The sequence below is a fragment of the Mus pahari genome, chromosome 19 (genome assembly GCF_900095145.1).
Source record: "Mus pahari chromosome 19, PAHARI_EIJ_v1.1, whole genome shotgun sequence".
In the NCBI taxonomy this organism is placed as follows: domain Eukaryota; kingdom Metazoa; phylum Chordata; class Mammalia; order Rodentia; family Muridae; genus Mus; species Mus pahari.
The window spans coordinates 32,023,410-32,044,859 of record NC_034608.1 but is presented as its reverse complement, the minus strand read 5'-3'; the positions used below and the strand labels follow the sequence as shown (position 1 = coordinate 32,044,859).

General features: G+C 52.1%; 1 protein-coding gene across 2 annotated transcripts in view; it reads left to right on the top strand.

Moving 5' to 3' along the window:
• Rasa3 (RAS p21 protein activator 3) overlaps positions 1-21,450 on the top strand; it is a 117,010-nt gene that overhangs the window by 88,662 nt on the left and 6,898 nt on the right. For both annotated transcript variants that reach the window (XM_021218794.1, XM_029531755.1), the window contains exons 8-22: positions 3,197-3,273; positions 4,971-5,075; positions 6,292-6,448; positions 7,181-7,329; positions 8,400-8,514; positions 9,812-9,886; positions 10,487-10,610; positions 11,657-11,763; positions 12,912-12,989; positions 13,888-13,965; positions 15,111-15,184; positions 16,568-16,674; positions 17,366-17,448; positions 17,741-17,949; positions 18,882-18,985. In XM_021218794.1, coding sequence (XP_021074453.1) covers positions 3,197-3,273; positions 4,971-5,075; positions 6,292-6,448; positions 7,181-7,329; positions 8,400-8,514; positions 9,812-9,886; positions 10,487-10,610; positions 11,657-11,763; positions 12,912-12,989; positions 13,888-13,965; positions 15,111-15,184; positions 16,568-16,674; positions 17,366-17,448; positions 17,741-17,949; positions 18,882-18,985 — 1,642 coding nt within the window. The remainder of the gene's footprint in view (positions 1-3,196; positions 3,274-4,970; positions 5,076-6,291; positions 6,449-7,180; positions 7,330-8,399; positions 8,515-9,811; positions 9,887-10,486; positions 10,611-11,656; positions 11,764-12,911; positions 12,990-13,887; positions 13,966-15,110; positions 15,185-16,567; positions 16,675-17,365; positions 17,449-17,740; positions 17,950-18,881; positions 18,986-21,450) is intronic.

Below are 21,450 nucleotides of genomic sequence, written 5' to 3'. Positions count from 1 at the left end.
CCAGGACTCTGGGCTGGGTTGTTTGGCTTTGAGGCTTTGCTTCGCCACAGCTTCCCCAAGCAGGGCGAGGTTCGTTTCTCCTCCGGAAACGTGAGGGTTTGAGCAAAAAAAGGGGAAGTGATTCAGCCCAGAGCACCCTGGGGCCTCTCGGAACCAGAGCAGGCTAGTCAAGAAGGGTGAGGCTGGAGGCTCCTCTCTGCCTTGGTGCCTGTTGTTTGCTTGTGTTTCAGCACCAGGTTTTGGGGGGGGTTAGGGAGACAAGCAAACCCTTGGTTTCCACCTTCAGAGCCCACCACACAGGGGAAGGAAAAGGGAAAGATGGAGGTGGCTCATAGCCTCCTGTTATGGTGATCTGTAGACCAGCATAGTGGTCCAACTCTGTAACTCCCTTGCACTCAGAAAAATCGCCACAAGTTTAAGGACAGACTGGTCTACATAGCCACTTCCAGACTAAGGGATGTTAAATAGCTAGACCTTAATTTTTAAGAAGTGTGGGATGCCTGAGGTGGGGGGAGGGGGTATGGGCGTGCCTCGGTCAGTAAAGTATTGGACAAGCAAACATAAGAGACCTGAGTTCAGGTCCCCCAAACCCACTAAAAATCTAGGTATGGGCGTGCACACCTGTCATTCCATTTCTTAGGGTGAGGAGACAGGTGGGTCCTTGATAGTCATTGGCTAGCCAAATCAGTGAAAAGAGACCCTGTCTCAAAAATAACATTGAGGATCAGTTGAGGAAAGACATCCTACATCAACTTTTGACCTACACACACACACACACACACACACACACACACACACACACACACTGCACAGATACACAAACCCAGTTAATAGATTAAAAAAAAAAAAAAAGCCATACAGCTTTGGTGGCATAGAGGCCTGCTGTGGTGCTGCAGAGGGCGGGGCTTCTCAGGCGGGGCTCCTAACCTGGTACTATCAGAGCCGTGGGGACTCTGTAACTCTGCATAAACAAGGGTGCTGTGGGATCAAGTTAGGAGTCAGAACAATGAACAATCATCAGAGCCAACCCCATGAACTCCTCTGTAATGGAGGCTAGGAGGGGTGGTGGGGAGTCGTACCCCACCACTGTGCCGCTAGGAGAGTGGAGCAAGTCAGTGGGCGCTCACTCCAACCACAGGCTCTCCCAGTATGTGTGAACTTGCGGTCAGAAAATATCAGCTTAGTAGGTTTTGAAAATCAGAGCCAGCAATATCTGTCCTTGTCTGTGGCCCCTGAAGTACCTCCGCTGGTCTGTTACGGTATGGTAGAGGGCAGGCTGTTCTAACACCATATCTGCCCTGGTGGCAACCTCATTTCTACCGCGTACCTACCGTGTGAGACCCTGCGTTTTGGCGCTGTGGGTGGCCAGTTTACTTGCTAGAGACATAAGCTCCAGCCCATAGGATTAACTCAGTGTCCTGGAGAAGCATGAGAACCGTGTTGTGGGCACCTATAAGACTGCCAAAGGCAGGCGGGGTCCATGCCCCTCCCATTCCAGACTCCAGGTGCTGCCGTTGCTGCTGTCAATCTTTCTGTCTGTGACTCAGCAGCTACACCCAGCTTACAAGACTTAGCAGGGCTTGAAATCACTGTTTGACTTAAGCTGGAGACAGACTTGCAGGCCATGGGAGGAAAGTTAACTGCCTGACCGACTATGTAGCCCCTCCTAGAGTACACGTTAGGAGGAAATAACTTCCCAATCGATTTCTTCCTAGACTTCCCTTAGGGTCCTCCTTGCTGGGGAGAGAGGGTGGTGGAAAGCCCGGCGCCTGCCTGAGGAGGTGACACTTGAGGGATATCCAAGGCTGGGATGGGACATGCTTCTCTCAGAGTCACCGTGGGCCGTGCCGACATCTTGAGGGAGGAGACACGGAGGTGGTAGGGGCAGATTGGTACCAGGACGGGTTTGTGTAGGAAAACCCCTGCATCTGATGGGTGTTTCTGGGAGGAGCAGTTGAAACAGTTAGGGATGGTGTTCAGGAGGGAGGCAGGTGGCTTTGGTGCTTGTTCACCACCCCGTAAATTAAAGCTCGTGGTTAAGGAATGTGAGTGTTAGTTCAGAGTAGGGCTTTGACCAGAAAGCTTCCCTCCAGTCCTTGTGAAGGATGCTGTACGAGGCAGCATCACACACTAACTGGTCAAAACAGAGCCAGCCCCTTGGCCATTACTCGTAGCCCGAATTCCAGATCCGGCACCTGATTATTATTGTCATTACTAATTCTAGATAAGGTCTCTGTGTAACTCAGGCTGGCTTTGAACTCACTGTGTAGCGGAGGAGACTCTGAACTTCTGATCTCCCTGCCTCCACCTCCTGGATGCTGTGGTCCAGGCCTCAGTCATCACGCAGTGTTGATATGGTGCTAGGAATTGAGCTTTGTGCGTGGGGCAAACGTGACACATCATCAGGCCTCCTCTGCCTGTTATGTTTCAGGTGCTTGACCATCTGAACTGTCGGGCATAAAGGGTGTTAGAGCGTCCATTCTGCTTTCTGACTTGTCCCAGAGTGTAAACTCCACAGAATATCTTGCTGAGGTTGGAAGACAGGTCGAACCACCATAGTGAACTGGGCACTGTTGTAGGACCTACTGTGAGTGTGTGTGTGTGTGTGTGTGTGTGTGTGTGTATGTGTGTGTGTATGTATATGTGTGTGTATGTGTGTGTATGTGTGTATGTGTGTGTGTATGTGTGTGTATGTATGTGTGTGTATATGTGTGTGTATGTGTATGTGGTGTGTGTGTATGTGTGTGTGCATGTATGTGTGTATATATGTGTGTGTATGTGTGTACGTATGTGTGTGTGTGTGTGTGTATGTGGTGGGTGTGGTGTAGGGAGGGGGGAAGAAGTGCATTGTCCATACTTTCTTGAGAGTAAAACAGAAACTCTAAGAGCCTAGGTTACTGCTCTGTAGGCCTAGCTTCCTGCCGGGTGACATTAGGACAAGAAGCCTTGGGGCCTGCAAGGTCCTGAGCTCGACAGGCAGTTTAGAGATGGAAGAAGCTGTCTCCACACACAGGCTCCTGCCTTCTCCCAAGAAATCAGCCTCTGCCATGGCTCAGTGTGGCCTCGGGGCAAGTTCCTAGTCTAGAAACTCTCAGCTCCCATTCTCAGGGGTGGGCAAGGATGTGGGGTGCCAGGCTGTGTGCTCCCAGCTGCCTGGCCGAGGAGTCTGACGTCACTCCTTCCTATCTGACTGCAGGTGACCAGACCCTGCAGCTATAGCAAAAAGTCCCACTTTGACTTCGAGGAGGAGGACGTGGACAAACTTGAAATCCGGTGAGTGCCTTACAGGGGTGATAGCATCCAAGGTCAGTCACTTAAACGGTTTCCTAACTGCAGAGGTAGCCCCAGCACATCAAAGCAACAGCCCCCTGGGGGTGTCATTCCAGTGCTGGTTTTACACCCTGTGTCCTTGCTACCTGCAAAGGTCTAGGATTAGTTTTAGAAACAGCAAGGGGACAAGGGAGTCCTCCTCCTCCTCCTCTTCCTGCTCCTTCTTCCCCCTCCTCCTCCTTCCCATCCCTCCTCTTCCCTCTCCTTCCCCCTTCCCCCTCCTCCTCCCCATCCTTCCTCCTCCTTCCCCTCCTCCTCCTCCTTCCCCTCCTTTTCCTACTTCCCCTCCTCCTCCCTCTCCTCTTTCTCCCCTCCCCTCCCCCTCCTTCTCCCCCATCCCTCTTCCTCCTCCCCCTCTTCCTCCACACTGCCCTATGGGAAAGTCTGCCACCACCCAGCAGAATCAATCCTCCTGGCTGTTTTCTGAGGAGAGTCCCTGAGGCTTTGGTTACCCCCGCAGAGCCATCTCCTCTGATGTTACTGATTGCTTTTGGGTCCTGTATGGGTCCTCTGTGTGTCTTCCTGCCCTGTTGCTATAGAAACCAAGTCTTCTGTCAAGGTTGGTATGCACCACATCCTCCCCCTGCAGATTCCTAAATCCATCTAAGTTGTTTGGGGGAACATGCTGGCCATCATGTGATCAAGCGTGCCAGCAGGGCCCTTGGTCATAGGGGGTGGGCTCCAACATACATGTCTTCAGTGAAGCCAGCAGGTCATGCAGGTGTGCTCTGTAAGACTGGCAAAGATGACTGAAGGAGAGCTCCATCTTCTACAACGTCCTTTTCCACAGCAGTGCCCTAATGGCCAAGGCTTGATAGAACCTTATGAGACTTTCAATTCTCAGGCTGTGAGCCCTGCTGAGCTGTTAGTGGGAGCGGATACCATGCGCCCAAACCACTGTTATTCCGGTGCAGGTTTTCAATCCCCAATCTGAGAGAATCAGGAACATTCTCTTAGGGAAAGAGCATCCCTGAGTGACCTGTTCCCCCAAGAAGCAATGGACGCTGCCATAGCTGCAGACTGCATAGCTTGTGGCTCCTTGGGACCCAGCTGCAGGCCCTCCAGATGGTAGACCTTGGTTCACACCCTACAGTCTAGTGGTTGTTGGAGACAAAGGGAGGGCTCTTAAGTTTTCAAAGCTGGACTATCGGGTGTCTAATATCCCTCTTAGGCATAGCATCTGTCCTGGCTTGCTATTCTGTCTTGTGGGCAACTGCTCAGGCCTATGGCATCTCTATTACTCCGTGTGCTGGGCCTGCAGGGACATCTAGGGCAGAGCCAAGGCCTTAGCAAATATGGTGAAAGGACCCAGTTCATAGCCAAGAATGGAACAGCTGTTTGTCTCTGCCATAGGTGGTGACCCCCAGTAGTTCCCTCCTACAGACTGAGCTGGGGGGTCCCCGCTGGCTCCCAGACTCAAGTATCCTGTCTGCCCACTGCTAGTGCACTGCACTGAGAATCAAAATCTCCCCTCCACACTGCAGCCCGGCTCACCTGCTCTCAGTGAAAGTCTTTACAGGCACACTCTGAGAACAGGCCTTCACTCCCTGCCCACACTGGGAAGCAGGGGCCCTCCGCCCCCGCCCACCAAGGTGACCCTGCTTGGTGAGAGCTGAACGGCACTTGCTGATCTCTTTCAGAGTTGACCTCTGGAATGCCAGCAACCTGAAGTTTGGGGATGAGTTTCTTGGGGAGCTGAGGATCCCTCTCAAGATGCTGCGACACTCTAGCTCTTATGAAGCCTGGTAAGTGTGCCATTCAAGGTACAGGGTGGGGAGGGCAGGGTAGCTGTGCAGAGGTCCCTGTGCCATGCCAACCTTTGACCCTAGCTGACCATGGCCTGCTCCTACTTTGTTCGGCTTGCTGGCCAGCTTCTGCTCTTACAGTGGGTGACACTCAGTAGAGAGAGCTGACCATACTGAAGGGAAGGGCATAAGAAGGGTCCAGTTAAAAGCAAGTTTTAGAACTTGGAGCAGCTTTGGGCCTCTTCTGGGAGAGCGTGCCAACCGTCTAAGTGGATGCTTTGCTGGGGATGGTCTTCCTCGCTGTCCGGGGTCCCTGGTCAGAGCCGGTTTGCGGGATGTTGTGGGTCTTTATAGCTCTTTAGACAAACTTTCTCTTGTCTTGGAGTCCACTGAGGTTCTCATAAAGCTTGCTTTCTTCTTCCTTCTCATGGCTTTATTCCCGGTTCCTCCAGACACTCTGCATCTTCACTGTGTCCCATGTTTGTTTCTTTAAAGACATGAAGCACACATGGGGCCCAGTGTCCTGTTGTCCTGTGTCCCATGCCAAGTGTTACTCTGAGGGTACTAACGTAGACTCCTGTCCCAGGAAATTGACTTCTAATTCTACAAAGTTCCCTTGCTAGTTCCATGGCCAGGTTCTGGGACACAGGGCTCCACCTCAGCCAATGACAAGCTGCCGGGCCAGGAACACGTGGGTAAAGAGGGATGGCCAATGTGAGCCAACAGAGAGCCAGGGGGGAGGGGGAGGGGGAGAGGGAGAGGGAGTAAGTCAGTCTCAGAATATCCTGCAGTGACACAGACCACCAGCACAATCCAGGTCTCTCATGTGAGAACCACACTGGTGTGAAAATGGTCCCCATTTGTTCTGAGCTCTGCCATGGTATGGGAGCGCTCTCCTCAGCAAATGCTGACTGCAAAGCTCCTGGCCTCCCGGCCTTATCTTCTCCCAGCAGCTCCTCTCTCTTTCCCAGTCCCTCCCTCATCCCTCCTGCTTCAGCTTCCGCTCAGCCTATACATCTGTGGTTCTTCCTCAGGAAACGCCCAGGTGGCCATGCCCCCATAATATCCTGGAGAATAGCCCTGGAGCCTTGTCTTTCTGCCTGAGACCCACTGGTGACAGCAGAAGCTATCTAGTAGGGGCAGGGCACTGGGCTTCCCTGGAAACACCCTGGGAGGACCCTGCCCTTACCTGCTGGCCCATGTCCTTCCTTCCCAGGTACTTCCTCCAGCCCCGGGACAACGGCGGTAAGAGCCTGAAGCCAGATGACTTGGGGTCTCTGAGGTTAAATGTCGTTTATACAGAAGACCACGTCTTCTCCTCTGAGTACTACAGCCCACTGCGTGACCTGTTACTGAAGTCTGCGGATGTGGAGGTGTGTGTCAGCCATATTTACTGGTGAAGGCCCAAACCCCGCTCCACAGACCCGCTCTGTATCCCGCCTGTCAGGTTCTGCCTGTCCGAAGCATGCCACCCTGTTTCCAGTGCCCGGGGTGCCTGTGCCCATGTTGCTGTGCATGTGTCACTTAGCCCTCCAGTTATAGCTGCAGGAGCCTGGCCTACTCAGGCTGTTCCAACTCTACTGCCCTGCTGGATTTGGAGTTTGGTGGGCAAGGGCATGCTAGAGCAGTGGTTCTCAACCTGGGGGTCGTGACCCCTTAAGGATCAAATGACCTTTTCACAGGGGTTGCACATCAGATATCCCATATATCAGATACTGTATATCAGATCGTAACTGGAGCAAAATTACGGTTAAACAAATTAGCAAAAATAATTTTATGGTTGTGGGGGAATCACCACAACATGGGGGACCTGTATTGAAGGCTTATAGCGTTAGGAAGGTTGATAACCACTGCACTAGGGGTGTTAACACAGGTTTTCATAAGGCGTTGAGTTTCTCGGCAAAGAGCCATGGGTTATTTGGTAGATGGAAAGGAAACCACGGAAGGGGTGAGTCCCTCTACAGGGTGGCCTCCCTGTGCTGTCATGCACGTGACCATAGGGTGAAGGTCTGGAGTCACCAGGTACTAGCCTGTGGATGGGACACAGCCTGCTGAGGGTGGGTACCACATCATGTGCTCACTGCTCATACTGCCCCTCTGCCCAGCCTGTCTCAGCCTCAGCAGCTCACATCCTGGGTGAGGTGTGCAGAGACAAGCAAGAGGCAGCCATCCCGCTGGTACGGCTCCTGCTGCACTATGGCAGGGTAGTGCCCTTCATCAGTGCCATCGCTAGCGCAGAGGTGAAGAGGACCCAGTGAGTGCGCCCTGCTGCCCCACCCCTTCATGCCCCTCCCTCCTCAGACCCCTCCCACCCTATGCTCCTCCCACCTCATGTTCCTCCTATCCCATGCTCTTCCCACCTCATGCCCCTCCCATCCTATGCCACTCTCACCTCTTGCTCTGCCCACCTCATGCTCTTCCCACCTCATGCCCCTCCCACCTCATGCCCCCTCCCACCTCATGCTCCTCTCACCTCATGCCCCTCCCACCTCATGCTCCTCCCACCTCATGCTCCTCCCACCTCATGCCCCTCCCACCTCGTGCTCCTCTCACCTCATTCTCCTCCCACCTCCTGCCCCTCCCACCTCCTGCTCCTCTTACCTCCATGCTGCTTTCCCTGTACCCCAGCCTCATACAGAGATCCACTCCCATTCTTTGAACCTCCACTTGACTCTGCTGCCCCCCCACCTGTCTATATCCTGGATGGGAAGCTGGGCCCCTGGGTACCCAGTGGTTAGACATCAAAACTAGCTATCCTAAACTGCATCTGTGCACAGCATTGGTAGGAAGTGAGGGTGTCTGGCTCTTCAGGAGCCAAACAGGTCTCTGACCCTCTTTAACTGATTTCCTTATTAGTCCTCTCAGAAGGCACCATTTCTGGAAAGATCCAGAAAGGGTGGGGAGGGGTGGACTGGGTCCCAGGGCTTCAAGGACCAGCTCTATCCACCCTGGTGAGCTCCAAGTTTCCCTGGAGAGCCCCACTACTGGGTCAAAAAGGTTGGGCACGTTCTTCCCCCTGCCCCCCCCCCCCGAATAGCAAGGCTTATCCCAAGATGCCCTTGATAAAGAAGGAACCAGGGTGAAGGGGGCATGCTGATCAGCAGCCAGTGACGACCTGGCTTTGTCTGCAGCCTGAGGCTTTTCTTGCTGGTGGTTCATCCAGCTCTGCACATCAATAGCAGAACTGTTGAGATAGGGCATTTCCCACAGAGCCCCAGGCCTGCCAGCCAGCATCCCTGACCCCACTCAGTGGCCAGGCTCTCAGGAGGCTTTGCTCCCTTCGTGCCTTGACAAGGCAGATATTACCCCATTGCTGTTTTCCAGGGACCCCAACACCATCTTCCGAGGAAACTCACTGACATCCAAGTGCATAGATGAGACGATGAAGCTGGCGGGCATGCACTATCTCCACGTGACCCTGAAGCCCACCATTGAGGAGGTGAGATGGCCCTGGTCACTTCAGCATGGTGATCGGGGCTTCTATATGAGACAGAGCTACCCAGCTACCCACAGGGACCTCATTAGCTCTCATAGAGGACATGCTGTATGTATCCCAGAATCCTCTCTACTTTCGGATGGATTTATGGATGTAAATGATGGATATAGATGATTGATATAGATGATTGATAGATGATAGATACTATATAGATGAATAGATAGAGATGATAGATAGGTAATGTAGAGATAAATATAGATGATTGATAGATGATAGATAATATATAGATGAATAGATAGGTATAGATGATGGATAGATAGATAATATAGATACAGATATATATATATGATTGATAGATGATAGGTAATAGATGGATAGATAAATAAAGATGATAGATAATATAGAGATAGGTAGATATAGATGATAGATAGATATAGATGATAGATATAGGTGATTGATAGATGGATAGATAGATATAGATACACATAGATGATTGATAGACCATATATAGATGGGTAGATAGATAGATCATATATAGATGGGTAGACATAGATAATAGAGATAGCTATATAAATAGATGATAGATAGATCATTTCCTCACTGCTATGACAGGAACATTTAAGAGAAACCTCGTTCTTCTCAGGAACTCCTTCTCACATGCTGCAGATCCCTCTGTCTCTAAAGGCTGCCTCCGTGAGCTGCACTGTCTAACGCCTGGACTGTCCCTGCCTGTGGTTAGGTTGTCTTTCATATCCAAACAACTCCCTTCTCATAACTCCACCCCTCACATGACTTTTGTTGGATGCCTTTCCAGTAAGACGGGTTGTGAAAAGCAGGTTCTTTGCTGTGTGTGAGAATGTAAACTAGAGGAGTGATTTATCTGAGCAGAACCCTTGCAGCACCCGAGAGGAGGAATGTTCTTAAACCCCTGAAGCATCTCTTCACCAGTAAGCCAAGTGCTGCAGTCCTGGGCAATGCCCACTGCCTGGCTAGGACAGTGGGACGGCTGGGCTTCCCAGCCTTGCCCCTGTGCTTCACTGGTCCCTCCTAGCAGCCCGCGTAGGAGCAACTGTCCACTTTGTGGGACCTCACGGGACTCTGGGATGACATGGGGGCTCTGTGGGGTCAAGGATGGTTCTTAAGGCAGCTGCAGCCCAGCCCAAGTCTAGCGATACTTCCCCGTGCCCATAGCTGTCCAGCATCCATTGTGGAAGCTGCCTCCAGGAGGGCCAGCTTCCTCGGGAAGCCATCCTCGGCTCCATCTGCCCGCCTCATGCAGCACCTCTTAACGCTCTTCCAGATCTGCCAGAGCCACAAGTCCTGTGAGATCGACCCTGTGAAACTGAAAGACGGCGAAAATCTCGAGAACAACATGGTAAGGCGCCTGCTTTGTTCTGGGAAACTTCCCAAGGCCGGTTACCTGATGGGGTTCTGCTCATGGCCGTGGGGATAGCTGGGCCCTAAACCGCTTACCCGACCCTTGCCTGTGAGTCCAGTGTTGAGCTCACAGAACCATCATCATCCGATGCCCTGTTCCCACCTGTCCTCCACTGCAGCTCTCACTTGCCTCTCTTAGAGGTTCTTACAGCTCCCACTGTCCCCTGAAGACAGACCCGCCCCATGAACTCTGCCACATCTCAGCTTAGGACAAGCAAGCGTCTTCAAATGAAGTGTGTCAGGCTGCCTGAGAGGCTCCCACGTGTTAATGTCCTCTTAGGACTTCTTCCAGACCAGACTTCACTGGGTTCATGCTTTCAAACAGAAGTGCAGGTTCCTTGGGTCCTAGTCAAGTTCAGTCTACATTCACTGATGCAGGGCAAGAGGACCCAGGGGATGGGTCGCTCACCTGATATGGATCTTTCACAGGGAGGGTGTTTGCAAACATCGAGGAGGGCTGGGGTCCGCTATCCCCGGGCATGGCTGAGGCTGTCTCAACCTCAGGGAGACACGGGGTCTAACTGCCCCATTCTTGCAGGAGAGCCTGAGGCAGTATGTGGATCGCATCTTCACTGTCATCACCAAGTCCGGGGTGAGCTGCCCCACCGTCATGTGTGACATCTTCTTCTCCCTGCGGGAGGCGGCTGCCAAGCGCTTCCAAGGTGAGACAGCACAGCCAAGCTAAGGGATGGGCCGAGCTACGGGATGGACTCGGCCACGCTGGCCATCTTGGCTCAGAATCCCCCAGTGTAAACATGTCCTCCCAGAACTAACTGCATGTTTTCTCCATGGGGTCATGAATTCTGAGTTACTGCCTTGCTAAGAAGACCAACCCCTTGGGGGCCTGTCCCTTACCAAGAACTTCAAGTGTCAGGGATCTGGCAAGAGATTTCCTGGGAACCCTCTTCTTCAACCTATTCCTCATGCTGGCTCCTGGAGAAGCCGAGATGCCCACCCCACAGCCCCCCTTAACTGGAATGCTGTACCCTCCCCCCAACACCATATCCTCATGGTAGCCTCCTTCCACACCAGGATATTCCCCAGAGTTCTTGAACCCTATAGGCCTGTCCTATGCAGACCAGACCAGACCTCTCAGGCTGCCCCCTACCACCTCCAACCCCACACCCCAGTACCACTGACCTTTCCTATCCCAGCCCCTTCCCCACCCACACCTCTCCAGGCCCACACCTACCACTCTGAGCAGAGTCCTCATGACTATTCCACGCAGGCTGGAGCTGGGTATCTCAGGCCGGAGCACCTTGCTCCCAGGTTCAGCCTCTGGGAGACAGGAACCTTCAGATGTCTGCAGACCCCAAAGCTCTGAGACCACAGGCCTCTGAAGGCTTGGGGTGGGGGGTGGGGGTCCAATGACAAAATAAAAAAGTTATCATGTCATCCCAGCAATGGTCCTCAGGAGGCCTTGGTGAGTGAGGTTGCATCTATGACTTTCAGCTGCCTGACTGTGTCCTCTTGTGACATAATGATGTTACCAGATCGGGAGACAGGGAAATGGGCAAAGAGACAGACAGAGATACAGAGACGGGGGTGACCGAACACTGAGGAGAGAGATCAGACAGAAGAGATACAGAAACAGGAAGAGAGACAGAGAGAGAGTCTCAGCCAAGTCTGTGGGGCCCTTGAGAATTGCCAAGGGAGCCCATATGCCATGCTTCTGTCCCAGACTGAAACTGTCCCCTGTCTGCTTCAGATGACTTGGATGTGAGGTACACCGCCGTGAGCAGCTTCATCTTCCTCAGGTTCTTCGCCCCTGCCATCCTGTCCCCAAACCTTTTCCAGCTGACACCCCACCACACGGTAAGCGGGTCGTCCTGTAAGCCAGACAGCCAGTCCTTCTCAGCTAGGCAGCCCACCTCAACCAGCCAGTCCATCTTAAGTAGCAAGTTCCCCTCAGCCAGCTGGTCCTCCCTCAGCCAGCTGGTCCTCCCTCAGCCAGCTGGTCCTCCCCTCAGCCAGCTGGTCCTCCCTCAGCCAGCTGGTCCTCCCTCAGCAGCTGTGCTTCGTGAGTGGGAGAGAGGGTGGGCTGGGCATCACTCTGATGGAAGAATCAATACTACTTTATCTTATTGTGTCTTTGTGTACGTGTAAGAGCATCTTGGTGAAGGAGTTCACAGTCAATCTCGGATCACTTTCTTCATGCCCCAGCTGTCTTGTTTTTGAGGCACAGTCCCTCCCTCCCTGGGATCTGGAGCTTGCCAATTAGGCTAGACCGACTGGCCAGTGAGCTGCAGGGCCCTGTCTGTCTCCACCCCTTCAATACAAGTGCACACTACCGTGTTCCACTTCTCACATGGGTGCTGGGGATCAAACTCATGCTTGTATGACACTTTACCAACTAAATGTCTCTCCAACCTCCATTTAATACTGTTTTATATAGTAATTCATGTCTGTCCAGGGTCTTACCTGATGCTCTCTATTAGGGTCCCCCGCACCCCCACCTACTTAGGGTGCACATGCTATAGCTAAGCCCTGCCTGGATAGGGCATAGATTTCTAATGGGGCAACAGATAAATGCCTGGCAGAAGCAAGGTGTAGGAGAATAGCCCCCTGCTAGGGCATTATAACATGACCTGCTGGAGCCCACTCCCTGGGCCAAGTGTATTCAAACCACCACGCTCTCCAAGCCATAGCAAAGCTGCAGACATTACCAGCAAGGTTTGTGGGTCCCCAGCTAGGGCTATAGTGATCTGCTGTACTGCTCTAATTTTGAGAGAGCCCTTGTCATATCAGGCAGGGATTCTCAGCCAGCAGTACCAGGAACCTGGGGTCTTGATGAATCAGGCCCCAGGCAGCACTCACTGATCTGGAATCTTTACTGGAGCGTATATTCCACGCCGTGGTAGGTTTTAGACAGTGCCATTCAGTGTGTTACCTTATTCCGGGGTTAACAGTTGATCTTCTGCAGAACTAATAAAACCTACATCTCTCTCATCCTGTCTCCTCAGGACCCACAGACTTCTAGAACCCTGACACTTATCTCAAAGACGATCCAGACCCTCGGCAGCTTGTCCAAGTCCAAGTCTGTAAGCCTACACTCATCATACTGTCTCTTTATGACTGCCGGGGTGTTGGGTTTTGGGGTTTTTTTTTCCCCTCTCTGTAGAAGCCATAAATGAAATGTTTTGCATACAGGGGAGGGTATGTTCATCACAGTTAAGAGGATAGCGAAGATAATTAAAACCTGTGTCTCCATCTCTCAGTTGCAAAAATAAATGGTCCAGCATGTCCTGCTGCCAGGACAGAGAGCCCTCAGCCATGTGACTGCCCTTATCAGTCACTGTGGGGAAGCTCACCGGCCATGGTGATCAGAGCAGCCCCATTTCACTCTTTAAGTGGACAAGGTAGCTGAGCCACCTCAGCTTTGTCCCAGGACCTTTAGCCATAGTAGGTCAGGCGTGTGGTATTGACCTTGCTGTCCTGGGATGCTGGGGCTGAAGACGCAGACCCAGGAAGGGTCTGCAGCTGCCATTCACCCACATGCAGCCTCAGATGCCCTCTGACCCCTTTGGTCATAAGCCTACATTCCCCTTCATCTTGTTTCCCAGACCAGGGGTTGGTGCTGCGGTCTCTGGTCTGCCCTGAACTCCTGCGCTTCCAGACTTAACCTTAGCTTTGATCCATGCCCATAGCAGCAGGCTTCGTGACCACATCCGTAGCTATTTGTAGCCCATAAACCCAGTTCCCAGGTGTCAATAGGGGTGTAAAGATGTGCTCTGTGCCAGAGGCTTCAACATAGACTCCCTAGCAACCTCTATGGCTAGTGTTTTAGCATCCCTGCTGTATGTTGAAGCCTCTAGGTGGGACTGCCTGCATTCACCCATGTGATCTAGAATTGCCACACCTATCACTGTTACAGCTTTCAGATCTGGGCCATGAGCGTTAGTGCTGGTGGCTGTCAGCAGTTGATCCATTTCCTTTTAGGCCAGTTTTAAGGAGTCATACATGGCGACGTTCTATGAATTCTTCAATGAGCAGAAGTATGCAGATGCTGTAAAAAATGTAAGTGTCACCCATTTGAAGGCACAGACAGTTTCCCACACCCTCTCCCTGGTCATTCCCAGGACCCGTCTGGCCACTTTAACTGGCCGGTATGCCAGCCCTAAAATTCACCATTGACTCCTTTCAGAGTCTAATATGGAGGCTCACCCTCAGTTTTTTGTGCCGAGCCTTCTATTAAGTTACTTTGTGTTGCCATGATAAAAATTAACCACACCCAACTTGGGTGGGGGTGGGGTTATTTGGTTGACACTTCTACATCACTGAGGGGAGTCAGGCCAAGGGAATCCATAGGGGAATGCTATTGGCTGGCTCGTGTTTCATAGCTTGCTCCACTTGCTTTCTTATACCACCCAAAAGCACCTGCCCAGGTTGGCATCGCCTACTATGGGCTGTCCCCTCCCACATCAGTCATAGTCAGGAAAGTGTCCTACAGACTCACCCACTGGTGAATCTGATGGAGTGTCTCAACTGAGAGTCTCCCCTTCCCAGATGTGTCTAGGCTTGTGTTGGGTTGACCAAAACTGGCCAGCACAGGTCTCATGTTGACTGTGTGTTCAATGCCCATGTGTGCTGCACGAGCCCCAACGTAGTAGAGAGAGACTTCAGGACCCTGGGCTTGGCTTTTGCTCTGCCATTCAGACGCACCCTACACAACTTCTTTCTTAGAAATCATAAACGTCCCAGACAGGGAAAGGGAAGCCGCTCAGGGTGACCTTCAACTGATGGAGGGAATCCAAGGAATGGATCGGTCACACACCAGAGCTGGGGACCTTAGCCAGGCGGAGCTAGTGGGGTTCCGGATGGGCTAACACCTTCCTCCCGTCAGGACCTCAGGATGTACCAATAGAACCTGACTTAGGCCCACGAAGCTCTAGTAGCCTTCCTAGCACACACATGGCTCCTGATGACAGTCCCAACAAGGTCACAGCAGATGGACAAGACCTGGAGGGGTGGACTGGGCTAACCGGAGACAAGAGCAACACCCCTCTCCCCCCCCCACCCCCACTGCAGCTCTCCTAGGACTCACATCCCCAGATCTCTCCACTGGGTTCAGGGGCAGTCTTCGCATCCCAGCTAGGGCTCCGCAGCAAAAGACACTGCCCACACGGTTCCTCTTCTAATGATCTGATCTCCTCCTACCTCAGTTCCTGGATTTGATCTCATCCTCGGGGAGAAGGGACCCCAAGAGCATAGAGCAGCCCATCCTGCTTAAAGAAGGGTAAGGAGTTGACAGTTGAGACTGTTGTATACTTGACTTCCTTCTCCACCCCTCCCTCCCCCTCTCACCCCCCCTCCTTCTCCCCTCCCACCCGCCCCTTCCACCCCACAGTCCTGCCTGAGGGGCCTGGAGATTGCATCCTGCCCTTGTTTGCATCAACTCTGACAGACATGCCTGCTTCCCATGAGCCCTGCCCACATCCCAGATCCCAGCCCCTAGTTGAGACTGTTTGGCTAGGTCCACGCCCTCTTGTGTCTCTTTGGCTCAAGCTTGGGCCATCCGTAGGTAACCATCAGGCTGCCCTACCTGCATTTGCTCCTTTTTAATCACCTTCTACTTTAATCAGGTATTCAACAATACATTCATGATACCATGTGATATGCATTTCATTCACAACCTCAAAGCCCCAGGTTTGTCTCATAGTACTTAGCACAGTGTGTACACGGCTTACAAACCTTATGCCGGTGGTAACAAACTTGCAGGGTAACTGGCGGTTGCAGGAGACATGTGCCCTCTCCAGCTCTGCCAACACACTGTCAGGCTGATGTCTTGGACTTTGACCCAAGAAGGAAGCACTACCTGTTCCTCTTGAGGGTCACATCCTCAGGCCGAATGCTACCCTACACGGTTAACTGCAGCAGCATCTATGTCCCTGTGTGGTGGTGACTGTGGCGCCCCGTGATTAGAGGACTCATCACTCCCACCTCTGCCACGGCACTCCTCCGTCCGTTACCTGCCAACACAGAGCTGGGAGGTCAGCTCTGCCCATTTCAGCATGTTCACTGGGTTCAGTCAGTCCTACTTAGGTGAGGCCAGAGGACCTGATCACAGCCTCAGCTGATCTCTAACCACCAGGAATGACTGCCTCTTCCACCTCAGAGTGAAAACAGGTGGCGTTAGAAAACATTACTGCTGCGGGTGGTACTTGGGTCAAAAAACTGAGCATGAAGATTTATGTGAATCTATTACCAAGGAATCCACAGGTTCTTCTCCGTATAGCCACCTAGGGCCACACACACCTACTCCTCTATACAGTAAAGTCCAACATTCCAAATGATGCTGTGTTCACAAATTTTACACAAACCCCTTAGGTTTACAGGTTGAAGAAAGTTGTGTTTTCTAAGAAAGTACGAATAGAAGGTAAAACTGCTCAAAAACCAAGAGTGTGAGCCCTTCATCTTCCGTCTTAGCACTAGGAAGTAAAGTGACAGGGTTCTAGTACCACTGCCCACCCGTGGCTCGTGAGGACCGAGGACCAGGGTTCTAGTACCACTGCCCACCCGTGGCCCGTGAGGACGGAGGATTGTTATGACCGTGCATCTGGAAGTAGCGTGGGCCCTGACCTGAGAACACTCAGTAAATGCCATGTGCCTCTTGTGACAGGTTCATGATCAAGCGGGCCCAGGGAAGGAAACGGTTTGGAATGAAGAATTTCAAGAAGAGGTGGTTTCGTCTGACGAACCACGAGTTCACCTACCAGAAAAGCAAAGGTAAAGAGGGTTTCCGTTCCCTCCCTCAGGGTCCAGTAAGGCTGGGAGCCTCTGCCAGTTAACAGTGCGGGCCGACTGTCACAGGAGCCTGGGTAGCAGATAAGACCTAAGAGAGACTCAGCCTCGGGCCTCTGCGCATCCCCCCATAGAACCAGAGGGTACAGAGCTGACTGGTACCGCAGACCCTCCGCCCCGAACTTGTATCTCCTCAACTGTCTGTAGCATCGCTGCCCCAGGCACCCTTCTTGAGTCTATCTTGCTCCTGCAGAGCCTCAGAGTGGTGATTCAATAAAGAAAAGAGGAAAGGCCTAGGGGAGACCTACTTAGCCCGGCCTCTTTGTACGTTATCGGGCTGGGACAACAGAGTCCCAGGTTTCTGTGATAGGGAGAGCGCTGAATGGCTCTGCCATGCCCTAGGTCTAAACTGGCTTGTGTGCCACAGTGCTGGAGACGGTGTGGGCCATGTTCCTGTGGGCCCGAGTGAGTGAGATACTGTCACCAGTGTTAAATAGTCCCAAGGTTCCAAGGCCCTGCCTGTGTGTACGTCATGTGCTCTGAGAGCCCCATGCCTACCACAGCCCCGTATCCACGGCCTTCCTATCTTCCCAGCCTTTGAGAAGGACAGTTACCGCTGGACCTCGGGGAGCCTCACACCTGGGGCGTGCTGGCTCTCACACCTTTTTTGCTGTAGGTGATCAGCCGCTCTGCAACATCCCCATCGAGAACATCTTGGCTGTGGAGAGGCTAGAGGAGGAGTCCTTTCGAATGAAAAACGTGAGTGATGGTCCCTTCCAACCTAGCATGTAGTCCCTCCTCATCCTAGTCCTCGTCCTCCTCATCGTCATCATCCTCCTCCTCCTGTTGTCGTCATCCTCCTCCTCCTGTTGGTGATGTGCCCTCCCCCGCCACCCTGAATACCCAGGCCCCGGGGACGCTGCCACCTGGGCACTTATACACCCCACCTCCTCCTCTACCTGGCCCAGTGGTAGAACCTACCAGAAGCTAGGCAAATGGCCTGGCACCGCTGGACTAATAAATAGCCCCTGATCCCATCCTACATGCCCAGATGTTCCAGGTCATCCAGCCAGAGCGTGCCCTGTACATCCAGGCCAACAACTGTGTGGAGGCCAAGGACTGGATCGACATCCTCACCAAAGTGAGCCAGTGCAACCAGAAGCGGCTCACCGTCTTCCACCCGTCTGCCTACCTGAACGGCCACTGGCTCTGCTGCAGGGCCTCCTCGGACACGGCCACCGGCTGCACTCCCTGCACTGGGTAGGTTCACGGCTCCACAGCCCTGTTCCTACAGGCCCAGCTGTTGGCTTTTGCACTGCACCAGGCGAGTCCGGTTAGGTACTAAGGTGCAGCAAACACCTACTCAGAAACCACGGGCACAGAGCTGTTCTGCAGGGAGCCCTTGGTGTGTTCCTCCAAAAGGCTCTGCCTCAGCTGCTGGGAGCTGCAAGCCTCCAAGGTCTCTAAGTCTTGCCTGGGGCAGAGATGTCTTCAGGAGCAGTAGGCTTGTGTGGAGGGACTGAAGCCTGGGCAGGGTTCTCTGTCTCTTGTACCAAGAACATGAATGGCTTGTGCATCCCTGAGAACATGCTCAGCTCACAGATGCCAAAGCCTGGTTTCTCTGCTTGGATCACAGCATACATCCCCTTCTTGGAAATGGGCAGCCCATTGCCTTCCTGGCCCTGTAGGTGGCCTCCTGCCATGAAGATTAGTAGTGTCCCTTGTTTGTCTCTTATGTAGCTTGTGCACTTAGATGAAGCACTGTCAACCTCCTATGACAAGCCTGAGGTGGAGAACTGCTCAGGGTCACCCACCCTCAGGCCATCATTTAACCCTCCCAGAGCCTGGGCATCATTATATCCAGCTTCATTAGTATAGCGCCCGGGTCCCAGGAGGGCCTTTTCTCAGAATCTCAGATCTGTGTGTGTGGCCCTGAATTCCCAGAACGCTCCAGGGAAGGGATCAAGGGTTCCCTCCATCTTTAGGCTGTGACAGGAGCCAGAGTCTCACTCATAACCTTCAAGGATGAGAGGATTCATAGACTCATGTGTCATTCCTACCCCATGTGCCCCAAGAAGACCCTTTCCCATATCACTAGAGAGTTCAAAGTTTCCCTCCCCTCACCCACCCCAACATAAAACCAGTGTTTGAGAAAACACATTCACCGTTTTGTCTTTGCTGTCTTTGGACAGTGGGCTCCCAGCAAACATCCAGCTGGACATCGATGGGGACCGTGAAACAGAGCGTATCTACTCTCTCTTTAACCTGTACATGGGCAAGTTGGAAAAGATGCAGGGTGAGTGTGGGCCCTGGGCACCCACTGTGGGGAGTTGGAAATGGGGGTATCACCACAGCAGTGTCCCTCGAGGGCCTCTGGAGTTCCTTGGTGCCTGTGGGTGTCTGTTAAGCCACTTAGGGACCGGGAGCTTGGCATGGTTTTAGGAGCAGTTGGTATGAGAGTAGTCTGGCTGTGGGACATTATAACATTTTCAGATAGAACTTAACATGCAAACTGTGAACTTCCAAATTCTTTAGCCTTTCTCAATGGCATCTACACAACCAAAAGATTTCATTCTCTTGTGCTCTCCAGAGGGGTGTGTGTGTGTGTGTGTGTGTGTGTATACACAATTGTTACATATGTGTGCTCACATGTGGATACACACATGACTGGGCACATGTGAATATGCCAGATGCCTAGCAGCTTTGATGCAGGCATACTGCATGTTGTTTCAAGTATCTGTTACTTTGCCACCCTTAAGATTTAATTTCTTTATAGAATTAAAGCAAACAATCTAGGCAGGATGAATCGGATGTCGCCTGAGCAGGGTTTGAGGTCTGTAACTCAGAGGCACGGGTGCAGAACCCACCAAAGAAAGTGAATCACTCGTCCACCCCAGAGTTGGGAGGTCTCCCATCTGTCCTTAGGGATTATGTGATGGGCCCTGTGCACCACTGAAAATGTCCAATACAGCCAAGAAGTGGGCCTGCCAAGGTCCTTCTCTTTCCCCTGCTCTGGCCCAGTAGCACTGGTACGCTTGACAGGATGCGGGTGGGATCTCCACAGACCTCATGCCAGTGCCCATGGGAACCCAGCCACATCTGCTGTCCTGGCACCACCCCGTGTTGACTAGCCTTGGGGATACACAGACAGTGTAGCAGGCATGTGCACACCTGTGCACAGACAGCATAGGGCACCTGCGCATGCCCAGCCCACCAAGGTTCTTAAACACAGCACGGACTCACATTCATATACATACCTGTCACATCTTCACACCCAGCAAGCCTGGCATTTATAGAGCCTACTGTGAGGATGCGTGTGGCCATGGCCTAAGGCCGCTCAATAACTCAGTAACTGTAGCCAGCTGTGGGCAGCTCCAGCAACAGTAACTGAAGCAGAGTAAGAGCCTTGCGAGGATGGGGCCTCTGTAGAGGTCTCAGTACTGAGTACTGAGTACTGAGGGTGATTGCACCTGTACGTAGGCGCCTTCCTGCTGCTTCTAGCAATGCTGCATAGCCTGGGGCTCTCCTACACTGTGGAGCTCCATTCCTGTCACAGGGTCCCCATCCTCCCTCAACCTGGAAAGCCTGCCCCCCTCAGCCTGGCTGGTGCCTGCTCTCCCTGTGCATTTTTCCCCAGCCTCTGCTGCTCAGCAGCCTGAACTTTGCTTCCATCACTGCAAGTACTGTTCATCACCGCACGACTGTTTGCTATATGCCGTGACTGTCTTTGAACAAAAGATGTTTTCTCTGCACCACAGCCCGGTGCAGAGGAGATGCCAACAGCTGTTGGTTGGTTGGTTGTTGGGTTGGTTGTTGGGTTGGTGAGTTGGGTTGGTTGGGTTGGTTGGTTGTTGGGTTGGTTGCTGGGTTGGTGAGTTGGGTTGGTGAGTTAGATTGGTGAGTTGGGTTGGTTGGTTGATTTGTCTGGTTGGTTGGGTTGCCTAGTTGGTTTGGTTGGTTGGTTGGTTGGTTGGTTGTATGGAATCATAGACAGACAGATGGGTAGATGTCCAGGTGGATGGAACAGATGAATGGACAAGTTGATGGGTAGATACATAGACAAATGAGTAAATAGTTGATAGATGGACATACAGGTAGCTAGACAAACAGATAAATGGATAATGCTGAGGGTCAGTGGGATAGACAGATATCTATGTATAAAAAGGCAAACAGGTAGACATGTGGATTGACCGGAAAGTGGATGGATGGAAAAATAGACAAGAACTGCTCTCATATTCTCACTCTTCGTGCCTGTAAGGGATTGGCCTAACAGTAAGGGCCCATCCACTGCTGTGGCTGAAACCTTGGCTCTCGCTTCATCCAGTACCACGCCTTGTGCAGGTCAGGCTGTGCAGCTTACAGGCTTCTGCCCCGCACCTTAGTGCTGCCCTGGTGGTTTTGTTGGTAGACAATTTGTTTTTGTTTTGCTTAAACAAAAACTTCTCCCAGTTCCTCCCCACCCATCCAATTCCACTCCTTTTTTCCTTTTTTCTTTCTCACTTTCTCTTTAGAAAACAAACGGGTAAGTAGGTAATTAAATAAAGTAAATGAATACAAGATTAAAAAAGAAAAAGCACAAAAAAGGAATGAACACACACGCACACAATAACACAAAATCAGAAGTCATATAAGCAAAAGACTGGTAAGATTTAAAAAAAAAAAAAAAAAAAAAAGCCCAAACAAAGCAAAATGAGACAAAAAAAATTTACAAAAAACTACTGCTGAGTTTGATTTGCGTTGTCTGTCTGCTTCTGGGCATAA